This window comes from Colletotrichum aenigma (assembly GCF_013390185.1).
Source record: "Colletotrichum aenigma strain Cg56 chromosome Unknown KSG_Cg56_contig07, whole genome shotgun sequence".
NCBI lineage: Eukaryota > Fungi > Ascomycota > Sordariomycetes > Glomerellales > Glomerellaceae > Colletotrichum > Colletotrichum aenigma.
In genome coordinates, this window is record NW_023500913.1 from 4,170,512 (window position 1) to 4,194,434 (window position 23,923).

Below are 23,923 nucleotides of genomic sequence, written 5' to 3' on the forward strand. Positions count from 1 at the left end.
ACGAGAATGACGACAGACACGCCAAGGACGGAGGCAGGGGCAAGAGTGATGACGGGCCTTGGTCGGAATTAATAAACAGGGGGCTAAGGTGCTTGGTGCCTTATATTGTACGCAGTTAATTTAATCTTTTATCTAAGACGGCCGTGGCATCTGCCACCTTGTCGCGACCCACGCCAGGTCATTGTCATGCGCCTCCGCTGGCATGTACCCCCACCGCTTCTTCTCAGTAAGCCACGTGCGGCTAGGCATCATAGCCTCGAGCATGTAGTAGTTATCGCGGTGGAAAGGTAGCTCGGTTGTGACGGGCCCCTGTCTATCGAGGAATAGATCGGACTGAGACTCGATGTCGGCCTGCGTCATCTGAAAGTGACGTCTCTTATTGCCCTTATTTTGACTGTGACGCTTGATGGCTACAACGGTGTTCTTGAGGTGGCTCTCCAGGATACACGCATGAAGCAGGGGAGAAGTAACTGCCCTGGAGACGAGGTTCATGGTCTGGTCGACGAGAAGACGATTCCACTCGGGCAAGGGCTTGCCTCGATCCATCATGGGAATTGGCTCGCCCTTTTCCAGGTTCTGCTGCCAGTTGGAGAAATCAACAGCGTTGCAGAGAGCGTTCCATCTGATGACGCAGGTGAGGCAGGTGCAGGTGCGATAGGGATCAGCGGGAGGGATATGCTGATAACGACGATGAATATTAAGCGCGGCCACTCTGTCTGGATGTTGAAGACGGCCGTGGGTCTCAAGTTCTACCTCGCTTAGATGAATCGGAAGCCGAAAGCATTTCTCCAGGATGGGGTATCTGGCGGCGATGATTTCGCGAGCGAGGATTGCCTCGTCGTGCTTCACGTACTCGTAAAGATGGCGACATGTGCGGGAGACTCTGAAAAGATCGCTGGGTAGAAGAAACACCATGATGTTATTGAGGACCTCATTGGGAAGGTCGAAAATGTGTGTTGGCTGTGACGACTTCTTGGCGGTCTTCTTCAGCATCTTACGCTGACGTCGCTCGGTGCGTTTGGAGCGTATCTTCAGATTCCCGGAGGCGGCGACGCGATCACTATCTGTGACGGCCTCTGTTGCCTCACCCCGAAGAAAAGTCTGGTTTTCTTGTGAGACGTCGGTTGTGGTGGCGATGGAGGCTGTGTCGGTTGCCGTCTCAGTCGCTTCAGTTGCTTTAGTCCCTTCGCTGGATGATTGAGAGGTCTCCAGATTATCCGAGACGGTGAGGGTCTCCATCTGAGGAGGAAGACTCTCATTCTCATCTCCAGTCGGTTCCGAAGAAGTGCCCATTTTTGAAAGGGACATGAAGAAAGTCAAAGCCGTCCCGGAATGATAAAAAAGCTGCGGTGAAGTCGAACACTCAAGGTTGCAGCTCGCTAATCGCCACAGGCCGCCAAGGAAGGAGCGATCGCTGAATGTGTCACGCCGGACCCCGCCAATGGGCGGTCTTTGGGGGCTGCACGGAGAACATCACGATTATGTAAGCGGCAGAATCGCGGATGCGGCGCAGAGGCTGGTCTGACCGCCTGCCTCCCATGACCAACCGCCCGCCCCCTTGCCGGACTTCACCTTCTCCCCTTTGCCTTCACTTCACGATGTTTGATGCCAGATATCATTACCTCAATCTCTTGGAAATGGCGAACTCGATGTTTTGGCTTTCGGAAATTTATGGTCCGAAATATCTATCAAAGCCCACCTGAGATCTCTCCAAGCTATCTGGACCAAATGGGCCAAACTGGGTGCCGTGAGCACGATGTCCATCAAACCAGTTGCTTGTTTTCTGAAGTGAAAGCAACTCAAAGCAACAGTACAAAGCCGTAAATTGGGTATCAATGCAAACGCCAACAATCAAGTTCAAAAAGCAATCCCGTATCCTACCACACTCCATCTACCACCAAAACACCTGTCCGCTGTAGCCGAAAAGATAGCACTCAGTTGTACGCGCTAGGCTGCGGCGCGCAGGGGTCATGGCCGTACTGAACCTCCCAGTACGGGGAATGAATGCCGCCAACATCGTACTCGCGCTGCAAAGCCAGGTATGCCAACTCCGCCTGGTTGCCGAAACTACCAAAGCGGTACTCCACGTCGCCCATGTCCTCGTTCATGACGATGGTGATGACCTCGTCAACCTCGAAGGTGATCTTCTGCTTGAAGTACGCAGTGAGAGCATCCTTGTTGACCACGTCGGGGCGGCCCTTGATGCGGAGCACGCGAGAGTTGTTGCGGCGGTTGTCCTGCGCAGTCTTGATGCGGTTGAGCTCGACCTTGGTGACGTGGCCGCGGACCTTGAAGCGGCGCGCAGGGTTGCAGCTCATGGCGTAGAACTTCTGCGCGGCGCCGAGCTCGAAGAAGACCACCTTGGCAGCCGCGGTGTGGTGGTTCTTCGCGGGCTCGGGGCCGCTAATCACCACGCTCCAAATGCGGCCCATGTTGCGGATCTCGGCGAGGATCTCGCGGTGGGTGACGTCGGGCGGAAGGAAGGTGATCCAAAGGGCGCAGTTCTCGCTATCGGGGATGTCGGCGGAGCGATTGCGTTCGATGGTCGGGTCGCCGGCGTAGTTGGGCGAGATGCCGTACATGGCCTTGAGCGCGGCCCTATCCTTGTCGTTGTCCTTGGCCTGGCCCTGTTTGGCACGCATGGCAGCCCAAGTGGGACGGAAACCCTGCGGCTGTCGACCTTCGGTTGGCTGGGAAGAGGTGGCGTTGCTGGGAGGGCCATACTGACGGGGGCGATGCGCATATCCAGAGCACTGCGAGTTGCCCGTGGCCGCCTGATATCTAGCTTGTGAACGTGCCAGGCGAGTCTCCCATGAGCCTGCGATGCGACGGCTGGGCATGGGCATTGCTTCCTCGTCTGAGGAGTGGAAAGATGGACGTCTGCGGTGTCTGACGGTGACAAGGCCCAATGGATGCGGGAGCCTACTAAAGTTGTGCCAGGGAACTCCCCTAGGCCCCGGAGGAAACGCCGACAAAGGGTCTCTAATAGGCGGAAGCGCATTCTTGCGCGGCCAAGTTAGCATCAACGTTTCAGAACGTTCTGGTACGAGGGGACTCACGAGGAACCGAAGCGGAGCATTCTCGACGGTGGTGGGAGCCGAAGCGTTGGCACGGACGGAGCTCGAATTGCCCATTATAACGGGCTCGCGACCAGAGTCCGACTCGGAGTCGAAGTCTGAATCCGAATCGGAAGAATCAAAGGTGACTTCCGCAGCCGACTTCGCAGCACCAGTCTGAGATCTAGGGCCCGGGGTAGGACCCGAGCCGATGGACAATCGACTCAAGCCAAGGCTTGGGTTGACCGCCATGATAGCGTCGCGATCGGAAGACGCATGGTTGGCATTCGAAGTCGACCTTGGGGGACGGGTTGGGTATTGAGGGCCCGAGGTTGGAGTCAGGTTGGCGGGCAACTGGCCTGAACCAATGCTGGGGTTGACCACCCTGATAGCGTCGCGGTCGGAAGACGCATTGATGGGATTCGAAGTCGACCCTGCTGGACGGGGGGGACGAGTTGGGTATTGAGGGCCCGAGGTCGGAGTCAAGTTGCCGGATGATGAGGGAGTGAGGATTACCCCATTCTCGATGAATCTGGATGTGGATGTCCCAGAGATTCCGAAGAGCGAAGTCGAATTGGGGGCAGATGTGGTAGACCTAGAGCTGCAGTGGTAGGTTAAGGGAGGGACCGGATCCAAACGGACCCAAGGAGAAGAGTTGTCGCCGATGGAGGGAGGTGTGGGTACTGGCCATGGCGCGGGAAAATCTGACTGGTTGCGGAGAGACTGTACACGGGAGCCATGATGTATGGCGGGAGTTGGAGAGTCGTCCTGGTTGAGGGCTGCGAGGGTCGACGGGGTGTAAGGGCGGAAAAGGCCATTGGTTGGCTCAAGCCGGTTGGCAGTGGGAGGACGCTCTGCCAGGGCACTGGGGCTGTCGTCTTGGTTGATGATGCGCTGGCTATTGAAGTTGTCTCGGGTGTTGTTAGGCGCCATCTTGAAATCGTCGACGGGTGGTCTCGAGGTAGGGCTGCGAAGTGGCTGCGCGATTCAATGAGTCAGTTTCACACCCCTCACAGACTCAGTCAGTAGAGACTCACTTGATGTGAAATGTTGGACGCGGAGGTGGTAGCGATGATCTGCTGCGTTGAACTGGGACAAGAACGATCGCGTGCAGAAGTGAACGAAAGATAGCTTTCTGTGATGATGTCTGTTACCCTTTGTTGTTTTGGACGGAAGGGTTGTGCTGTGGTTGAAAGCTTTTGGATTGAGTGAGATTGTGAAAGAAGATGGGAGATGAAAGTGGGTTGAGGTGATGATGGTGGGTGAGGAAGATGGAAGCTGTGGATTGGAGGAGAGATGGGACGATCTTTTATCCCCAGACGTCGGGGGAGAAGAGCCGTGGTGTGTAGGTGGCCTGAATGGTCTGGGAGGTGGGAGAAGGCAATCGCGATTTGAGATGGGCGTGGCCTGAACCTGGTGGAGGTGAGGTGAAGGTTCCAACGCGTCGTCGAGAACAGTCCTGGGTGCCAAAATAGCAACAAGACGCGCCTAGAAGCGCCTCGGACGCGATGAAAACCCGAAAAAGGTGAGTTGAAGGGCGACAAGGAGACGACAGGCAGCAGTATAATGAGATGATCGCCTGAGGGGGGTCCTTACCCGTCTTTGTTTCGTCTCCTATGAAAGGTTGGCGAGTAGGTTGTGAGGGGGCCCGGGGCACTTCGAGGGGAGAAGACGCAAAGCAGGCACCGGTGGAGAAAGGGAGCGCAGGATCGCAGTGAGATTGAAGTTGTTGAGGTAAGGTAGGTAGGTTGGAGTGAAGTGAACTGAAGTAGGCAGGCTGAAGTGAAATAAAGTGGGTAGACTGAAGTGGAGTGAAGCGAGGTGGGATAAGTGAGGTAAGGTGGGAGGAAAGATAATGAAAATACGTACCAGGAAGGCAGGCTCTCATGATAGAGAGGCTCCAGGTGAAGATTTGACCCAATCGATGAGGTTCGCTGAACCTGGAAGGTAGCAGTTGAAGTGCTTAAGTTTAAGCGATATTGTTGCTCATGAACTGCTACCATAACGGACCACTCGCCGCAAGGATCTGTCCTACGCATGGTGACTACATACGTACGCGAAAATACTATTCAACCTTTGTGTGTCGGCCAGGCCACCAAATCGGAGGATGAGTTGCATAAGTAAACTTCGGCCCAGTACGCTTTTGCTTATTAATGACCAGGGATAAACGAAGGTCTAGTATACCGCAAAGAGAATCGAGGTACTTAGTATCATCGCAGAGCTTCCGCGTTTGTAGGTAGACACGGCGCATGAGACAGGAAGTAAACTTGCTGCAGCGTATTCTTGCGAATAGCAGGGCCGGGAAAAGAGAGACTCAAAGTGCTCGCTTCTTTCACTCCAATGCCTGTACAATGGTGATTCCATGAGAGCGGGGTTCTGAAGCCTATATGACTACCCTTGGCATCGAAATTCGTAGCAGAATCACCTGGGCGATGCCGCGATTAGTCTGTACTCAAGTAAGATGCTCTCTGGAGGACTTGTGGTGAGTTGTTTGAACCAGCAGGCTCTATTGAGTAGAATCGCATTGAACCCTCCAGCCAAATGTAGCAGCGGAGAAAGAATTTCACGAAGGTTTAAGAGCTCTGCCGAGTGGAAACATACTGATTATCGACGTCGCGGCTCAGGCCATCGGCGTGATGGGACGAAGCTGCTAGATGGTTCAGGAAATGGTGTCGATGTGCCTTTCATAACTCAGGAAGGTAGCAGAGTCTCGATGATGCTCCCGCGGTAATTCTCTAAGATCGACTTGCATCCAGACAAAATAGGAGTTCGAGAGTCGCTTGGTGATAGGATTTGAATGTCCCAAAACTTGGAGCCGGGTGTTAGTTAAGGGTAGTGAAGGAGGTGTGGTCTTTCACAGAAACTTGAGACTGGCTAGAGAGTTGGAGCGGTTTCTATACACATGTAGGCGGTGATGCGACGAGTTTGTAAGTTTATGAAATGAACCACATTGGGTTTTCAAGTCAGGCATTAATATTAACGATATGGGCGAAGCAATCGGTCTGGTCAAGGGGAATTTTCAGTGAATCATAGGCAGAATCATAGTCAGAGTCTCCAAATTGTTTCCTGAAATTGGGATGTTTGATTCGATTTTCTTAAGGCCTTTGTTAGCCGCCAGTCAGCGAGGAGTCGGCGTGAAAGGCCAGGAGAAACATCTGGGCTGTTCCAGCAAGGAACAAAAGCTTTGAGCAGGCTTTTCGTGGGGTCGAAATGCTATTCCGAGATTCCAAGCAACTTCTAACTTCATGTCGTCAAAGAAATATGATTCACACGCATTACAACCTTTTGCGCCTTGTCAAGCCAAAACACGATTCTCAACAAGCGATCGTCCTTGCAAGGTGAATATTTAAGTAACACGCCACGAAAAGGATTGATGTGGGCATAATTGTGCTCTTTCTGTGCATGGCTTCATTATTACCGCGTCGCGCGATGCTGCGTTCAATATACTCCCAATAAAGCTGCCTGACAGGAAGCCACGAGAATAGAAAATCAAGAAACCCACTGTGTCTTTAACACATTCCGGTGTTGTCCTTTCAAGTGTGGTTGGTTTTGAATCCAAACAAACAGCTTTGACTTATTTCAACAAAGTTTTGATACTAGCAACGCAATGAAAACACATAGAAAACATCCAAATTTCGATGGAAGTGACGATCAGTTCATCAATATCAGCCCCTACTATTGAGTTCTCAAGCAGGAGATGAGTCAGAAAGCACGCGTTATGCCTATAATATGGTGGCACGCTACCTATTTGACGAAGTCGACTTCGTGAGAGCTATCACCGCCGACACACCAGACGAAATTCCCGTCAGAGACTGCAGAGCCTCATGCTGACCACGATTCTACTACGTCCACATCTGAGCCTCAAACCATGTTCTTCTGAAGCACATGGAACAAATGGAACCCGCAAGGTCAATGTAGCAGATTCTGCCTGAACGCCGTGTTCGAGTCCAACGTTGTGTCAGGTGCCTTGTGTCTCGCGTCTGCGCCCAGCGGTTTTGTCACCACGTTACAATCTCGGTGTCAGGTAGGACAAATCTCGTTGCGAGGATTCGAGACATAACGCAGAGCGAAGAGCCACCCAATCACCTCACGTCCATTGCACATTTCTTCCAGCCTGTTTAGCCTGCAGTCGGGTGGCTGCTTACGTCGGGAAAACGGCTGCAGCCGCCCGAAGACTTGACTCTTTGCCACGCGTTTGAGGGCGTCGCCAAGTTCAAATTCCCAATCGGCTTTTCCAACCGTCCCCCGACGACATGGAACGTCGTTTATTCTGACCACTCTCGGCCGAACTCTCTCTGGCCCGCCGAGACAATCTCATCTTACGATTTAGAAGCCCGTCTTGAACCATCTCGTGCACCAGAGTCGGAGCGAGATCGAGGCAGTATGGACCCCAAGTCTTGTATCAAAATCGATCCTCCGTGCCGAGAGGTCTCATGATGGCATAGCAGAAGCCAGAAGGCAGATTTGCGGCGGCTGAGTAAGATGTCCACCTAAATTTTCACTCCCTTCAGGTGTATCAACTTCCAAATCAGCCTCGGTGATCTGCTTCCACGACAGACTATTGCATTTTCTAGTTTTGTTTTGTTCCTCGTATCGCAAGATCAGCCCTGTTTGGGCTCCTTTGCATCCTCCCTTGCGCCGGGAAGTTTCCTCACGTCAACCATCACAGGAGAATTGGTCACTCTGTCTCACCCGGGGAACCAGCGCCACGGAATGGGAACCTTCTCGAGCAGCCCGAAGCGAGAATTCCTCTTCTGTGGTTCAGGGATGGCAAGATTGTCGGGGTTCCACAAGAACATGCGGGGCATGGGCCCCAAAAAAAGAAAGCTCGGTGAATCACATCGCCTGGCCAAGGAATTGAGGGCATCACGACCGGAATGCCCTCACAAAAGAATTGACAAAAACAACTGCCGCGTCACAGCAGCGCGACCATAGCGAACTCTAGATGCTGCAAGCTGACCGGTCATCTGCACACGTTTAGGCCAGTGAGGTAAGATGGTCAGCTTTGTTGTTTCTTTTCGAATGTGACAATCGGATGATGTCTTTACACCCAGCACGACAGGCGGTTACACATCACTGTTCTGATGGAAGCTCACATGCATCGATCGACCCCGACCGGCCCAACCTAATGCACCTATCCACGCGCCCGGGGGACCCAACCGGATCTTGGGCTCTTTCACAAGACAAGGGGTGTAGATCTGGGGAAAAGCAAAGCTAGAGGAAAGGGGCCCTTGACGAAATCAAATTGAATCGAGTAAGCGCTCAGCTCTTCCAATGGGTTCGTCGCGACCGCCTCATCGTACGCGAGACCTTGCATCATGGTGTCTGAGCTCGCAGTTCTAGTTGCTTGTTGGGGCCCTCGGATCTCCTTATAATTGCTTTTTTCTGCAGTGATGGGAGAAACTCTCCTGCGCCGGGGGGCCCGTCTCCTGTCGGCCGGCCGGTTATCTGGGAATGTAACCATTATGTAAACCCGCAACCCGCTACGTATCGACACCGTTCTTTTCTCAACAAGGGAGGGGAAACACTCGGCAGACCGTCCAATGACGCCTCGCTGCATTAGATTCCCCCCCTCCGGCTTTCTCCCTCCCTTCTTCAATAACACGAGTTCTCACTTTCTTCGAGTCACCTCTTGAACCGGGAACCCAATGTCTCACGTTAGCGTGCGACTGGGCGGGCTGATTCCCAAAAGATTTTGTTTACTCGGATCGACCCCCTACATTTGATCTACCGACGTCTACCAGGTGGGAGGATCTCAGACAATGCGGCGTCTTTATTATGATTCTTTTTTCTTTCGAGAAAATTTTGCAAATCACACAGGGACCCAAACGCGCACATTGTTCACTCGAGACTGATTTCGTCAGCAGTTGATGCGACCACAGTCGTTAGATCAGAGTTGGGGGCTTTGCTAATTGCTCCGGCGCACCTTATTACTGTAGTCCGAATCGAAAAGCGCCACATCGTCTGCGTCAGCAGTCATCTTTGACGTAACGTTCTGACTTACGGCGATCCCCAAAATTAACGGAGGTAGACCTCCAACCGGGCATTTCTCAGCTTCATCTTTCCGAGGAGACAAATAAGATCCAATTCCATCGGAAGATCATTTTGCATGGGGCTGCCAAGGGTGGTCTCGCCCGTCCACCCGCGGCGGCGGGACATATCCCGGATCCCCCCTCCCGGGAGACATGGCTTCGACTCAGCGAAGCCACAGACCAAGGGCAAACACGCCGTGCTTCTTCACCCACCGAAGCCAAGGCGAGCAAACTACAGGGCTACTGCCACCGGCTGCACTTCCGCATGTCTTGTGTAATTCTTGAGCCCCATCCCACACGGCCCTGGCGTCCTACACCGGGATGGGCCTAGCCGACATAACTCCCAAAGGCATCCGACCAACAGGGCCAAGCTGACCTACATGATCCTTTTTGCGATCTCCACTGCTATGGGAGACTAGGGTTGGATGTTGTGCTCGGGTGACTTCTACTTCGAGTAGGAAGGGGAGCAAACATGGCCAGGGTATTCGTCCACTTCGAAGAATACAAAAGCCCGGGGCCGCTCACCTGGATCCTGTGGCAGTAGCCAGAGCAAAATTTCACCTCACTCCCACATTGGAGAACGCCGGCCAAGTCACATCTTTCCTACTTATATCAGGTGACTTCCCATCATGAGCGGCTTCCAGAATAACAACTCGTCATCCTCCCTTCCTCCTATCGAGGAGAAGGATATCGAGATTATCACGACTCACCATGCCACCGAGGGCATGTTCTCGGAAGAGAAGTATGAACCAACATCAAATGCGCCTGCATCGTCAGACGGCACACAGTCGGACGACGACACCAGCAGCACCATCAGCGAACCCAAGCAGGCTCCTCTGTCCAAGTTCCAGGCCATCGCCCTCACGGCCACCGCAACCGGCGCATGCTTCTTGAACGTGAGTCGATCCATCATCCCGCCGATCCCCCAAGAGACACGTCTTCTAACGTGTTTGTCAGACCCTTTCTATTCAAGCCGTGGTTATTATTCTCCCAACCATAGGCCGAGACCTCAACATCCCCGAATCTCGCGTTCAATGGATAGTCTCCGCCTACTCTCTCACCTTCGGCTGCTTCCTTCTTCTCTGGGGCCGTATCGCAGATATCTACGGCAAGCGTCTCATCTTCGTCCTCGGCACCGCCTGGCTTGCCGCCACTACTGTTGCTTGTGCATTCATTCCCAACGAGATCGCCTTTGACTTCGTCCGCGGCCTGTCAGGTCTTGGTGCCGCTGCAAACGTTCCCACAGCAATCGGCATTCTGGGGACCACATTCCCGCCAGGCAAAGCCAAGACGTATGCCTTCGCAGCCTACGGCGCTGGCGCACCCCTTGGAAGCATTTTCGGCAACATCCTCTCTGGCATCATCGCCGAGTACGCCAACTGGAAGTGGGTCTTTGGTGTCCTGGCGCTTCTGGCTGGTCTCGTTGCTATTGCTGGTGTGTTCGTCTTTCCTGCCGAGACGGTTACCCTGCACAAGAAGGGCGTGAGTACGAAGAAGTCCGTTGACTGGATCGGCGGCGGTCTCATCACCGTGGGTCTTCTGGCGCTCATGTTAGCGTTGACGGAGGGTAACGTCGTCGGCTGGCGCACGCCCTGGATATCGGTACTTCTCGTCATCTCTATCATCATCATCGCTTCTTTCTGGTTCTGGCAACGCCACTTGGAGTTCAAGACCAACCGTCCTCCTCTGATGAAGACCTCAATCTTCCAAAGCGTCAGATTCTGCGCCGCCATGGCCATCATGGCTCTGTTCTTCTCATCATTCAACAACTTCCTCACCTACGCGACATACTTCTACCAGCAATACCAGGGTCAATCCATCATCACTACGACGCTCTACTTTCTTCCCACGGGTGTGGCTGGAATTCTCGTTGCATGGGCCGCAGCCCTTCTTATCTCTCGAGTGCCCACCTATTTGCTACTGGTCTGCGGCAGTGCTTCCGTTTCCAGTGCCTGCCTGCTGTTTGCGATACCCATCCCATCTACGACGTCGTACTTTGCATACGGTCTGCCGGCCATGATTCTGGCCGTCATTGGATCAGATACAGCCTGGCCATCTCTCATCCTCTTCGTCTCAAAATCACTTCCTCAAGAAGATCAGGCCCTGGGCGGTGCGCTGGTCAACTCTGTCGGCCAGGTCGGTCGGTCCATTGGCCTGGCTCTTTCGACTGCCGTCCAGACAGCCGTCATGGCAAACTCCAGGGGCACGTCTGTGGAGGATGTGGGGCCGGTTATGGAATGGGATCAACCTTCATTGGATGGTCTCAGGGCAGCTTCTTGGATGAACTTTGCCCTGGGCATCACCTCCCTTGTCATTGTTTGTGTGTTCTTCAGGAGTTCAGAGATTGTTGGCAAGGCCGATTCACCTGATCCGAAGAGGGACGAAGAGGCCGCTACGTCTACAACGGAAGTCGACGTTGAGAAGAGGTAGATAGGCGCCCCTGGTTAGAAAAAAGTTATGCATTTTCTGTTCATCAAATGTCTTTCGCAAACTTGACCGTGATGATCTTCTAAAGACCCGCAGGGACCAAGACACACTGTAGCAGACGGTCGCTCCTAGAGTAGATCACATTCCATGACAAAAACGAGTCCACATTGCAACCGAAGCAATGAGCAGAATGTCAGACATGCTAGTTTTCATTGCTAGGTCTGCAACGACTGAATCGCAATCAACTCCACCCGAGAGAATACGGGCGTCCGACCAATGCGATGAGATTAAAATCTCCCGAATCGCACCATCACGACGATCTGTCTCTGACAATCAGAGTCATCTGGTAGCGCCGACCTCGTATCCTTGTCTCTTGGCCGTGCGGCGTAGGGCCGTAACGCCATGTTTGCTCCAAGACAACCCTGTTCCGACCTCACTGTGGGCGTGTTGGGAGCAAACAATCGGTGAACAGGGTAGTATTGGTGAAGAAACATCAAAGACTCTGCTTGAGCTTCCGGCCACTACGGCTCTTGACCAACGTTGATTACACAACAGCAACAGCCTATGTGCAGGGGCCGCTATGCTACCTGCATTTAGCTCGATTCCCGTGTGTGCATGCCACCCCGCACATTCATCTACCATTATATGTGAGGTGGTCAGTAGGATTTGGAGGTTGTTGTGTGAATGAATCTGTCCTCAGCTGCAGGTGTGCACCCCTTGGCTTGCCATCAAAATGTCGGTAAAGATCGCGCAGTGCCGATGTCATGGTCACTGATGAAGGACACCAATCATCCACAAGAAGTCCGGACGGGATGACCATCACTGAGAATTTCCTTGAATATAATTGAGCAAAGCACCGAGACCGGCACCCAAAGTCTTCCCTTTGGGCGGTGGACATATAATACTAGCCTGGGCAGAAAAGGCTGATGTTCGCTGCTCGCCTACTGTTTAGCATTGTTTCATGAATGGTGATGATGGACTTGAAGGATATGGTTCTATGCAGCGGTCAGTAAATCGAGTTTGTTTCCTGTGGCAGCCGGTAGCCAGCCGTTCTGTGAACTTAGACGCGCTCAGGGACTATTGTGCGCATCCTATGCCGTTCAAGTCTTGATGCTTTTGTGGTGTAGACGTCCTGATTTATGGTCGAGGGCAAATGGGTCATTCTCTTGGTGAGTCATATCGTAGGCCATGGAGGTGGACCATACACATTTCCTGGCTTTCAGGGTTCTATGTTCCCACGTGGCTGGGCGTACCTTGGCTCAGATCAACGCGTTATCAGCCGGTATCTGTTGACTTGACCATCTGTTGAAACTACGGTATTTCAATCAGAATGCTGGTTGATTATCTCCTTCGGTTCTTAGAGGTTTACTGCCCGGCCTTACGTGAATATCTCTTGCTCTTCGGGTAAGGGTTGTGGCAAAGGGTTTCCATCCATCTAGTGGTTGATCGTACCCTTATGACCTCCAGGCAGCTCATATATCACCAGCCCTCAAGAGAGTATATACACGAATTTCCAAATGTGCAGTAGCCTAATAAGGTTCTGCTGCCTTCCATCACACAAAATTTGTCCATTGTATCATCACTGCACCGTCGTGGGTTTCCACAATGGTGACTGTTAGTTTCTCCGATTGGAGACGCAAACGCATATATTCCAAGCTTCAGGCGCACCTCCAGGAGAATGTTTTCGTCCGAATTGTCATCCTCAATGCTGATTGTCGTCTATCCACCATCATCGTTTCAAACATCTAACAACAATCAACTTCCTCAGACGCAACTACTTACCACTGCGACATTATTCAACACATATCCAGCCTATTTTAATGGGTATTTCTGCATCTGCAATCAGAATGCGTCCAATCAAAAGCTGCATCAAGACCAGCTGGTCTTCCGACTACAATCCATGCAAAAAGCAGGTTCGCTTCGTTGAGGATACCATTGACCCTCGCCCATCTGCTCTCTCACACACCCTGGAAAATTTCATATTCGCCCACCCCGAAGATATGGCTGCCTTCGATCACTTTCCAGATGAGCCCGTGGCCATCCAGCGCACACGGCACGTCAGCACACCCACCAGCAGCTCCGTTCAAACCGAGCAGATCAGCACGTGCTCTCCCCTCAAGAGCTGTCTGAAGAAGCCTAAAAACATTGAGCTTCACGCGGAAATACCCAAAACCGTACGCTTCAACGAGGCGCTTCAATATGACACCGATGCCATCAAGCATGAGCCTCCTCGACGACAAAGTCAATCACCATCACCAAGGGACTCCTCTTCTCAAGAGTCCAAACCAAAAACAAAATTGCCGGACAGACCTCTCAAGCGCACCAACATGGACAAACAAGAATCCTTGAAAGCAAAAAGGGTCAAACTCGCAGTTGACGACAGCGGCAGCGACACCGAGGAATTCACCGACGACGAGGAATTCGCCTTCCGCATAGAGGATCTGGTGACCGACATTCGCATAGACACTGCTTGGCAGAGAATGAAGGCGCAGGAGCTCCGGGAATGGGATAACTACATGTTCAGAAAGTCGCTCATGGACAACAAAATCCGAAAAATGAAAACTTCGATGATAAAGAAACGAAGACCCTCGTTACCGCAGGAATGGAGTGAGGGCGTTGAGCGTAGTGTCAAATCTGGACTGGCTGGGTCTGTGCAGTTGACTTCGGGCAGTCTCAAGGCCGCAAGAGCGCGCCATCCGCTGTTCCGGGTTTAATAGTTGAAAGCGTTCAAGGCGGATCAAGGATGGTATATTGGCGGCGATAAGAAGGCGAAGGAGAAGGCTCGATACCCACGCGGTTATATCAACTATGTATGCGGCAGGTCAGGTACGCAGAGCAGACAAGATTGGGCCCGAAGGGTTTGGCACCGGTTCAGAACTGCTATTCCATGCTTCCTGGTTGGCAGTATTGCGGCCCAATATAATATCTATAGCAAATCTTGATGTATGGCTCATCGAATAAAATACGAAGAACCACAAAACAATATTGAGTCTTTAGTTACGCATCGAAAATTGTGCCATCTTGCTATGTCGATATCTTATGGCTCCATACATACTATGTTAGACTTTAGAATTCCTTCCAATGTGACGAAGACCATCACTCCTACCGCAACCTCAACCAGTACAGATTGAAACCCATCATAATCACCCTTTCAAGAACCCCATCTCCTCAACAACATCCCAAGCCCTCCTCGCCGCAGCATCCAAATCCTCCCTGGTCGCCGGTATCCCCGCCGCCACAATCTGCCACTGCAACTCCGGCACCAGCCTCGCCAGCACGTCACATACTCGATACAGCTCCGGCAGCCGCACGGGGAGCCGAGCCTCCAGCGCGTCGTACGCCGCGATGAACTCGTCGTAGCTCTGGTCCCGCCCTTGTGTCATGCTGCGCAGCTTCGAGACGGTCTCGAGGAGGCGGCGCATTATCGCCTCATCAGCGGGGTTCGTGAGAGGTTCCATGAGTTTGGAGGGTAACCCGTCTGAAGGAGTACTTGAGAAGGGTCCTGTTGGAGTCAAAGCTCGTCGACACAGAATGTAGTCAAAAACCAGCCGGCCGGATAGTCATTAAACAGGCACAACTCTCTCACAAAGTTCCCATGTGGGTCTGCGAGTTCATTCTCCGTGGGGTGTCAAGTTTCACCGGGATACGTGCCGGAAGTGCTGGTACCTGGAAATGATCATAGCTCCGACGAACCTGACATCATTGAAGAGCTTCCAGCCAGTGAGCTTTCGTCTAAGACATGACGGAGGGCACCATCGCGGGGCATCTTCCCCGCAGAACGAACACTATGACCACGATGTCACGAAATGGCGTCAAGAGTCACGAAGACAATTCCCAATGAACGTCGTAGCTCTTGGACAGCGCTCTGGGCGCCTTGCATCATTCAGCTATATATGGCCTAAGTCGAGAGGGCCAAGCAGGCGTCCACAGCCAGTCCGACCCTGCCCTGCTTCTGGTATACCACGTCCGAAATAATGTCCCTGTCAAGGTCGGGAAACATGCCAGCAAGGGTTTCGACGACGTTGTTGTGCTCTGCTCGGTGAAGTCGCTGAGCCTCTGCAGCCTCGGCACTCGCCTGTCTCGCGGCCGCCTCCTCCGCCGACAGCTGATGCCGGGAGCTGGGCCGTTGTCCCTCAACTTCCATACTGGGTCTCGGAGACAAGCGCTCGGGACCACCTGGGGCTCGGGGCGGGTTGCTTGGTCCTGCCGGCGGAGGCGAGGGCTCGTCGGAAAACATGCGACCGATTGTGCTCAGGGGCTTCTGTATTGAGCGGAGAAGGCCGCTGATCGGAGCCTGGTCCGTATCTGGGGTGCCCTCATTCGATGAGGTCGAGCGACGTGGGACTGACGATTCGCCGACGGTGATGTCTAGCGATGGCCTCGTTGTGGAAGCCTCGCTTGGTGGAAAGCTAAAGCCGGACTTTTCTGAGAATACAGGTTCTTGCACGGGATGAGGAGAGTCAAGGCGGTGCTTCTCTGCGATGGCCGAAACAGCTGCTTCGACATTCTTCTCAAATTCTTCGTCGGTGATAGTCAACGTTGTCCGGTCCATGTTCTCAATGAACTGGATGGCACCCATCTGAGTGAAGTTGGCATAAAATCAAAGTGTGAGTCGAACAATGATTGATAACTTACTAATGATGAGAGGTAGTAGCCTGCCTCGCCGCCGAGCTTCTCCTGGTTTCTGAAACGCAGAATGTACTGTACGTTGGAGACCAAATGCTCGGGGTTGGCTTGAAGGACAACATAAATTAAAAGAGGCATGAAGGAGTCTGCGGAAGAATCCGATTTGGAATGCTTTAGTAGGCCTTGGATTGGTTAGACATCGAGACCGGTACATTCTCAGCGCAAGACTCACCAAATATGACCTTGCAGCAGTTCAAGACGCAGATGATCTTGTCTCGAGGGGCCCTGTAAGACTTGATTTTCAGAAGTTCTATGAACGGTTAGCAGCGAACAAAGTTGTCTCGTGACAAGGCCACCAACCTTGCTGGGCGAGTTTCAGGAACCGTCTACCACTCTCGCCAGCGGGAGGAATGTCCAGATGCTCTTCTCTCAACCAGGCGTAGATCTGGATCTTTTGCGTCAAAACGTCGTCGCGCTCAATGTCCTCTTGGTGTTGCCCCCTTCGTCCGGGTCCCATGGGTCGCTCGCCACCTCTCCTCTTTGGCTTCGCGCCGGGGATAGGTTGGGGCGGAGGAATCGCAGGAGAGAAGGTCTGCGTGTAGAGTCTGTTCATGACGAGCTTTTCCATACCCTCGCGCGCATTGTCAAACTCGGCGTCAGAAACATCCCGCCACACCTCACACTGGGCCATCTTGTTGGCGATGAATGCCAGGAAATCACTAATGATCTTGACCTGCTCGTGCACCATCCACTGTCGCTTTCCAAACTCGGACAAGAACGACTTGAGATATCTGGCGACTGGGTCTGCCTTTTTGTTTCGTAGTTGTTCTAAGAACCGGTGGAAATCGAATGGTAGTGCTGGCTCTGGCTCGGGCTCAGGCGGCGGCGGTCGGTGCAGTCCTGGAGACATTTGAGAATCGACACTCGTTTGGCGGTCGTCGTGCGAACGCGCCGGGGTTGCGGGCGGCCCATCCTTAGGGGGCACCGGCGGCCCTTGATCGTCGGTTGGCCTTTCGCGGGAGAGAATGCTCGAGGGAGAAGCAGTGTGTATCCTAAGGCCCTGCAGCTCCTGCACCTGGTGGGAAAGCGACGGCGCCACCAGAGGCTCGAGACTAGACTTGCGAGGAGGGTGCTGGATTCCGGGGCTGCCCAGAGTAGTTCCCAGCATCGGCGACGCAATCTCCAGTCTTGGGCTCATGACTTCCTCCTCTCCAGGCCCTCCGCCGTCGCCAGTGAACTGCTCCATGATGCTCTGGATCTCGGATCGCGAACCCTCTTGCTCATCTTCGCTCGCGTATCGACGCTCGTCGTAGCCCGCGTCGGACCTTGTTGGGGAGGATTCGGAGGATATCCGGCGCTGACCTGCGTTCGAAGGGGTTCGGGAAGGCGGTTGGGAAGTTCGCGGTGTGGGAGGTGTAGGGTCCACGTAGGGTGCCGAGGTCGCTTCTATCGTGAGGAACTGTGTGGAAGTCTCCGCTGGCAGAGGACTCGTAGGCTTCAAAGTAGCGATGGAGGAAGTCATGGTCTCCACGGTTCCTCCAGGGGCTGGTGCCGAGGCGGTCTGAGCAGATCCTTCCGTCTTGTTCTCGACATCGATGACTACAGGAGCTGCTGGCGCGGGAGCTGAAGAATCGTCGCCAAAGTCGATCAGGTCGTCGGTGGCCTGCTGCTTGCCGGCTGCTTTCGCGGACATTCTAGCTTTGCCATCTTCGTTGTGGTTCTGGAGACTGGCAAGGTCTGTTTCAGCCTTGGACCCCGCGGGCTCGGCGCTCGTCACCGGAACGGTCTTGTCATTTTGCGTGGCGCCAGACAGGCCGGAGGAGTTATCTGTGGGATCCGTAGGAGACATACACCACAGATATTCGGATCGAGTGAGAATTCGGATTTGGAGCTTGAGCTAGGGCGAGCAATCGAGGCTGAGGTTGTTGTTGAAGTCGGCGGCGGATTGTGGGGGGCGAGGCTCGAGCTCAGCAAAGGGCGGAGGCGGGACTGTTGCTGACATGCAGATGCGCAGTCTCCAGGGCCAGGGTAGGTGCAGGGAAGAAGCGTGAGTGATCTTCAGTATGGATACGAGTGTTGAGGGTGTTGGAGGGACGGTGCTGCAGACGGCGAAGCGGGTGGAGGGTGTCGGCAGCAGGTAAGTAGGTTGGTTGTTGAGATATCGGATTGGAGTATCACGGGATGGGATCAGCAATGTAGCGGGTTGACCGTGTGACGGCGAAGAAGGCTGCAGCGGTCCTCAGCGATTCTAGACCCCACAATTCGTGGGGGATTGCTAGAACTGCAGTGCACCACCTGCTGGGTGTGACTGCTGAGTGTGCTGCAGCTGCGGCGGAAGCCAGAGTTTTGCCGAATTCCAGGGTCCCACGACCTGCAGGAGCCGCTGTGACCTCACGACGTCACCTGAGTGGACGGGAACGCTTGGACCACTGCACGGTCTTCTCGGGGAAATCATTCGCCGACAGGTGGGGTAACTAGCACGTGATGGGCTGCGGCTTATGTAATTCAACGTCCGGATTCTCGTCTCCTCCGCTGCCCCGCATCGGCCGCACGTCGGATCCGGTGCGCCGGAATCGGGGTTTCCAGCAGTTCTTCCGTCCCGGCGCACGGCTCCCTCTTCCATCATTCCAGTGTCTCAGCTTGACAAGGGGGCTCGACTTCTCAAATACTGCCCTCGACCTCGGCTCATCAACTTGCATCACCGTCCTCGACTCATTCTTGCATCAAAGTCGATGCCCTCAAGGAGAAAATCTGCTCCCATCGTCAAGTGCGGCCAAGTCTGCTCCCAAACGCTTGACTAGCTCGTCGGATCAGCACAGGGGGACTGTACCGCCCCGATCCTCTCGCAAATCTTTCTTTTTCGGTTTGCTCAGACCGCGGCTCTGGGCCCGTCTTCCCGCTTTTATTTTCCCTCGACCGGAGCCGTTTTCTTTCATCGACGTCTTGTTGCTTTTGGTGTTGAGCCACCGCCCGGTCGGCGGACCTGCAATAAACGCCAGTCTCTCGTCAACTTACTTTTTCCCAGCACGCGGGAACCTGAACTCTGCGCTTCCGGCGCTCCGGCCCATCAGGCTGGGCCCGCGCTCGGTCCTCTGACAAGTGTCAGCGCGGCAAGAGCCTTTCGCCTACTTGTCCTGAAAGGGTGTGAAGCTGAACTTCCCTCAACCTCCGAAGTCCGCTCCTTCATGCCCACCACACCTCACGTCAAACCCAGGATGGTAATTCACTGTCCTGGTTGTTAGGATGAGGCGTGGCGACCGGATTGTCTTGCTCGCTGAGTGGCCCTCACGTCTGGTGCGATCCCTGTTCAGGAGTCTCCTCTGTGAGCGTTTTCCCGTTTCGATCTGGTCATCCCAAGTTTCAGGTTGGAACTTCTAGAACGTATCGTGTTCAACCCAACTATGACGACCCACCACGGGCGTTGTCAGATTCGCAAGCTGCACTTTTATCGACAAGCGCCGTTCGTCCACCAGGGAAGCCTCGTGGTTGGTGCCAGCCCTCCATGTCGACTCTAGCTTGCCAAGCGGCAAAGTCATGGTTTCGATGCCGTGGTTGACAGCTAGATGAGCTGAAGACAAGAGTTATTCGCTACGTGTTTTGTTTCTGGCACGACTGCCGTGCTCTGTTGCCGAACCTCGGCCGAAGCCCTTCAACTGAAGAAGCAAACACCATCCCCGGCCGGTGACTGTTCAATGATGAAAGCTGTGAGAGTATGATAAGTGATATCACATCTCAATCACATACTGCCTCATGGCCCAACTGAGATGGGCCTCTCGGCTGGGTACGAGGCCATCGGGTGCATGAGGCCAGAACGATAGACTTCGAGACCGTTGCCCTGGTCTTAGCCTTGCAGATCATGGGTCGTTCTGCAAACAATCACTTCGAAACGACGGCCCCGACCCCCAAATCGACAAGACTCGATGGGGCTACCTTATCGGATTTAGGCTACCGAAGAGAAATGATCCCAATATGCCTCGGCTTATTGACAAGATCCTCCTGTTGCTCCCGTGCCTGGCCCCTGGATCTCTGATAAACGATGTGCATCAGGCTACATGCCGGCTGCGGCTGTAGACGTCAGGGGAAACCAGCCAGCTGGGTAGAGCGAGAACGGCTGAACGACATGAGTCTCTGCGCTGCTCCCCGATCCCGATGGCTTGGCCGCCGCATCCCAGGAACCTGCGACCGTGCTTCCCACCCATAAGAGAACAGATGTTTCCCAAAACGGACAGACTTGCGATTCGGAACCTGCCACCAGTCCACCTTCAGCCTGCGCCTCAGGAGATCTCTGTCGAACCCCAGATGTGTCTTACATGCCAAGGGACGCCTCTTTGCGGGATGTCTCTTGTTGCCTGTGGCGCTTCGAGAGATGCGACTGGCCAGAATTCTGGACGGGGAACGGGGTCGATGCCTTTTGGGACGAAATTGGACGACGGTTGTGTGTGGAAACGTCCCCGAGGTTGACAATACTCACACCACACCATATCGTCATCTCAACACCAAAAGGCTCGGCGGCGTGGTTTGACGTGCAGAAGAATTTTGTATAAGATGGCTGCAAGACCCTTTTGACTCAAACTCATCTCATCAGCACCTGCATTAGTCCAACTCTACCACAAACCCGCCAACGGTCAGCTCGTTCCAATTCATCCACGCCCAGGAGGCAGTCATTCACTCTTTGCGACGCTGTATCTCAAGTCTGCTCTGCGAGCGTTTTCTTTTCTGCCCACAAAGTTCTTCTTGTCAAATCCAAAACTTTCCTTTTTACTTCCTCCATCATGAAGCTCATCAACATTCTCGCTTTCGTGACCGCCGCGGCTGCCTTCCCCGGCCTCCAGCAGCCTTCGCACAACGAAGAGCTCGAGGCACGCGACCTCGAGGCCCGCCAGCGCGGCCGCGTCGGCAGCACCGCCAAGGAGTTCACGCAGGGCGGCTGCAAGGACGTGATCATGATCTTCGCCCGCGGCTCGACCGAGGTCGGTAACATGGGCACCATCTGCGGCCCGCCCACGGCCAACGCGGTCAAGTCGCAGTTCTCGAGCATGGCGGTCGAGGGCGTCGACTACGCCGCGGGGCTGTCGACCAACTTCCTGCCCGGCGGCGGCGACCCCAAGGGCATCTCGGAGATGAAGCGGCTCATCAACAAGGCAGCGACGGACTGCCCGAACTCGATGCTGGTCGTCGGCGGCTACAGCCAGGGCGCGGCTGTGACGCACCGCGCGGTCGAGAACCTGCCGCAGGCGCAGAAGGACCAGATCGTGGCGGCCTTCATGTTCGGCGACACGCAGAAGCAGCAGGAGGGCGGCGTCATTGCCAACTTCGACCCGGCCAAGACCAAGATCATCTGCAACCCGGGCGACGCCGTCTGCGTTGGCACGCTGAACATTCTGCCTCCCCATCTGGCCTACGGCGCCCGCGCCAACGAGATGGCGGACTTCATCACGCAGAAGCTCACCGCGGCTGGCGCCCAGAGGCGCAAGTAAGGGAATCAATCGCATTTGCATATCCATCCTCGAGATGGAGTAGCGGGGGTTTGACGCCCCAGTACAGCATTTCAATGTTTCTTGGGACGGCGGCATAACTGTTTTCTTCACATATTTCCATTCTTCTCTTCTCTCTTCACTTCTCTGTACATGGCTGGCATTAAGAGATATCCGTTTCCTCTGTTGCATATTTTGGGAACCAAGACTTTTGTGTGTGACATCAGCATATGGGCCTCCTTCGTAGGGGGAGACTGTTCTGGCGACGGGGCAGCCAGAGAGTTGTGAGCTGACTGGACTGGGATATTGGGGGAGGGAGTTGGCGGCAACCAAGACAGGCCTCAGACACTCGTTGATCGATGTGCAAATGAATAGAATATTCTCCGAACCTTGTGCTCCATCCGACAGTGTTCTGTAACGGTGACTGATCGAAGGCCTGACATGTCACTGAGTCGAGGAGGGGGTATGCCAGCGGCCACATGGCGGAAGAGGCCGAGGTACCTGCACCCAGTGTTGAAGTGAGCTTCTCGATAGTAGCACTGTGCCTCGTAGTCGAATACCGCGGCTAGATGCAGCGTCACAGTTTCCGCACTGTATCTGGGTCATTCTCTACCTCCAGTCAATAAACTCCGTTTCTCCCTTCCTTCAGCTTACACCTCACCAAAGAGATTATCGTCATCGGCGTCCTCTCAACACCCGCTTCCATCACTCCGGCTGAACGCAAACAACAGACGATGGTATCATCCCACCGGACACCGGACCAACTCAACTGAGCTGGAAGCAAATGCCGAAGGGCTGAATCCCGAGGGTGTCAATTCGCCAGCGCGCAGTGTCGACTGGCCATGATTCCATGATTCGATGAAATACCTGCGTGCGCCGTGACGACTCCACCAGCGTGCGACGCAGCTTCAAAGGGTCTTGCCTGCACCACCTTTCGCCTGAATAATTCCTCTCGTATGACGCCCGAAAAAACCCGCGGCCAAATCCCCAGGATGCGCTGTCGAGAACACCGGATGGCATCCGTGCTGCCTCGCCCTGCCTCGCACCTCGGGATTCCTGGGTTTCCCGCAGTGTGAACCTTACGATGCAGTCGCTAAGAGATGCCTCGGGGACTCCAGCAAGGCATGGACGTTGAGGTTCGGACCGTCACGACGCGGAGCCGCCTGGCCCAAGAGACCTGGGTCGAATTCCTGCCCGTTGTTGATCCATCTGCCGTTGCGGAGGCGCAAACGAGACACCGGGACGGTCGATCCCCAGCCCTTCGCGGCTAGAGACGTTTTTGGCAGTGTGTCCGAGGCAGAGGCCAGCGAAACGGATCGCCATCCCTGATTTGTTCCGTCGTGCCAGGTACGTTCTCGGCGGCAACTGTCTTCGTGGAGGGCAGAATATCACTAACCTTTCGACTTTGTCCAAGTTCATGTGTACCACACGTGGGACAAGATGCGGCTGGCAGCTTTGGCAGACGATAGCGTCGAGTTTGTCGGAAACCTTGGGAACTCTCAATCGACCTCACCAACTTTCCCTCCGCTGATGTCTCCGCCGCCGCCGCTCAGCTTGGCAAACGGGGGTTCATGACCATCATCCGCTGCTCATTTGCTTGCTCGCTCACGGTGGCTTTGCCTTCTTCGCCTTCGACATGATTGACAGACGCACCACAGAAATGTCCTGGAATCGCCTCCAGCAGCCGCCTAACGGCCCCCCGGCCAGCGTTCCCACCACGTGGGGAGATCAGCGCGGGATAACGGTCCCAACGGGGGACGCCGCCCGCTGACGCATGCGCGGACGACTTTCTGAAAGCTGCTGGATCGATATCTTTAGCATCCTGCAGTGTCTAATTTCGCGAGGGTGTCTTTGGCCTTGGCAGCCCACTCCGGGTGAGATGCACCTCGTTAATGACGAACTCGATGCCCGCTGTTTTTCCCTGCTCACTGGGTCCGCGTCTCCCCACGATTTCCCACGGCTTGCCGCCATCCTTTCGCTTCTTGCTTCCGTCAAAGCATCAGCTGTTCGCGGGGAGGCGACAAGATGGCTATTCTTCGCATTGTCCAACTCAGTCCTCTGCACGTCCGACGACGTTAAAGCATCGCCATCAGGAGACCAACCTTCGCGAGACGAACAATCAAAGCGCGCGCGCCCGACCGAGTCTGATGCAGCCCTACGAACCGCAGCACCTGAACGAACCCATGCGGTTGACCCGGCTGGCGTCTTTTAATGAATGTTTGAGGCACGATCGAATCTGCAAGAAAGGCGTCTCGCATCTGTCACTCGGTTTTTTTTTTTTTTTTTTTTTTTTTTTTTTTTTTTTTTT

The 23,923-nt window shown here is 54.2% G+C and overlaps 7 protein-coding genes across 7 annotated transcripts; 3 read left to right on the top strand and 4 right to left on the bottom strand.

Annotated features, from left to right (window-relative positions):
- Positions 1–132: 132 nt before the first annotated feature.
- CGCA056_v011402 (uncharacterized protein) lies at positions 133–1,293 on the bottom strand (the record flags this gene model as incomplete). The annotated part of the gene is made up of 1 exon (XM_037326648.1): positions 133–1,293. The coding sequence occupies one exon, from the start codon at positions 1,291–1,293 to the stop codon at positions 133–135; it is 1,161 nt and encodes a 386-aa protein (XP_037175910.1).
- A 641-nt stretch (positions 1,294–1,934) lies between these two features.
- CGCA056_v011403 (uncharacterized protein) lies at positions 1,935–3,989 on the bottom strand (the record flags this gene model as incomplete). Its single annotated transcript, XM_037326649.1, has 2 exons — positions 1,935–3,002; positions 3,060–3,989. The coding sequence occupies 2 exons, from the start codon at positions 3,987–3,989 to the stop codon at positions 1,935–1,937; spliced, it is 1,998 nt and encodes a 665-aa protein (XP_037175909.1).
- A 5,728-nt stretch (positions 3,990–9,717) lies between these two features.
- Positions 9,718–11,518, top strand: terJ-0 (Efflux pump terJ; the record flags this gene model as incomplete). The annotated part of the gene is made up of 2 exons (XM_037326650.1): positions 9,718–9,984; positions 10,046–11,518. 2 exons carry the CDS (start codon positions 9,718–9,720, stop codon positions 11,516–11,518), a joined length of 1,740 nt encoding a protein of 579 aa, XP_037175912.1.
- A 1,844-nt stretch (positions 11,519–13,362) lies between these two features.
- CGCA056_v011405 (uncharacterized protein) lies at positions 13,363–14,229 on the top strand (the record flags this gene model as incomplete). Its single annotated transcript, XM_037326651.1, has 1 exon — positions 13,363–14,229. One exon carries the CDS (start codon positions 13,363–13,365, stop codon positions 14,227–14,229), a length of 867 nt encoding a protein of 288 aa, XP_037175911.1.
- Positions 14,230–14,658: 429 nt separating this feature from the next.
- On the bottom strand, positions 14,659–14,973 carry CGCA056_v011406 (uncharacterized protein; the record flags this gene model as incomplete). The annotated part of the gene is made up of 1 exon (XM_037326652.1): positions 14,659–14,973. The coding sequence occupies one exon, from the start codon at positions 14,971–14,973 to the stop codon at positions 14,659–14,661; it is 315 nt and encodes a 104-aa protein (XP_037175914.1).
- A 440-nt stretch (positions 14,974–15,413) lies between these two features.
- vps901 (Vacuolar protein sorting-associated protein 9a) lies at positions 15,414–17,990 on the bottom strand (the record flags this gene model as incomplete). Its single annotated transcript, XM_037326653.1, has 4 exons — positions 15,414–16,094; positions 16,151–16,323; positions 16,374–16,451; positions 16,502–17,990. The coding sequence occupies 4 exons, from the start codon at positions 17,988–17,990 to the stop codon at positions 15,414–15,416; spliced, it is 2,421 nt and encodes an 806-aa protein (XP_037175913.1).
- Positions 17,991–20,913: 2,923 nt separating this feature from the next.
- CGCA056_v011408 (putative cutinase 1) lies at positions 20,914–21,618 on the top strand (the record flags this gene model as incomplete). Its single annotated transcript, XM_037326654.1, has 1 exon — positions 20,914–21,618. One exon carries the CDS (start codon positions 20,914–20,916, stop codon positions 21,616–21,618), a length of 705 nt encoding a protein of 234 aa, XP_037175906.1.
- Between the last annotated feature and the right edge of the window lie 2,305 nt (positions 21,619–23,923).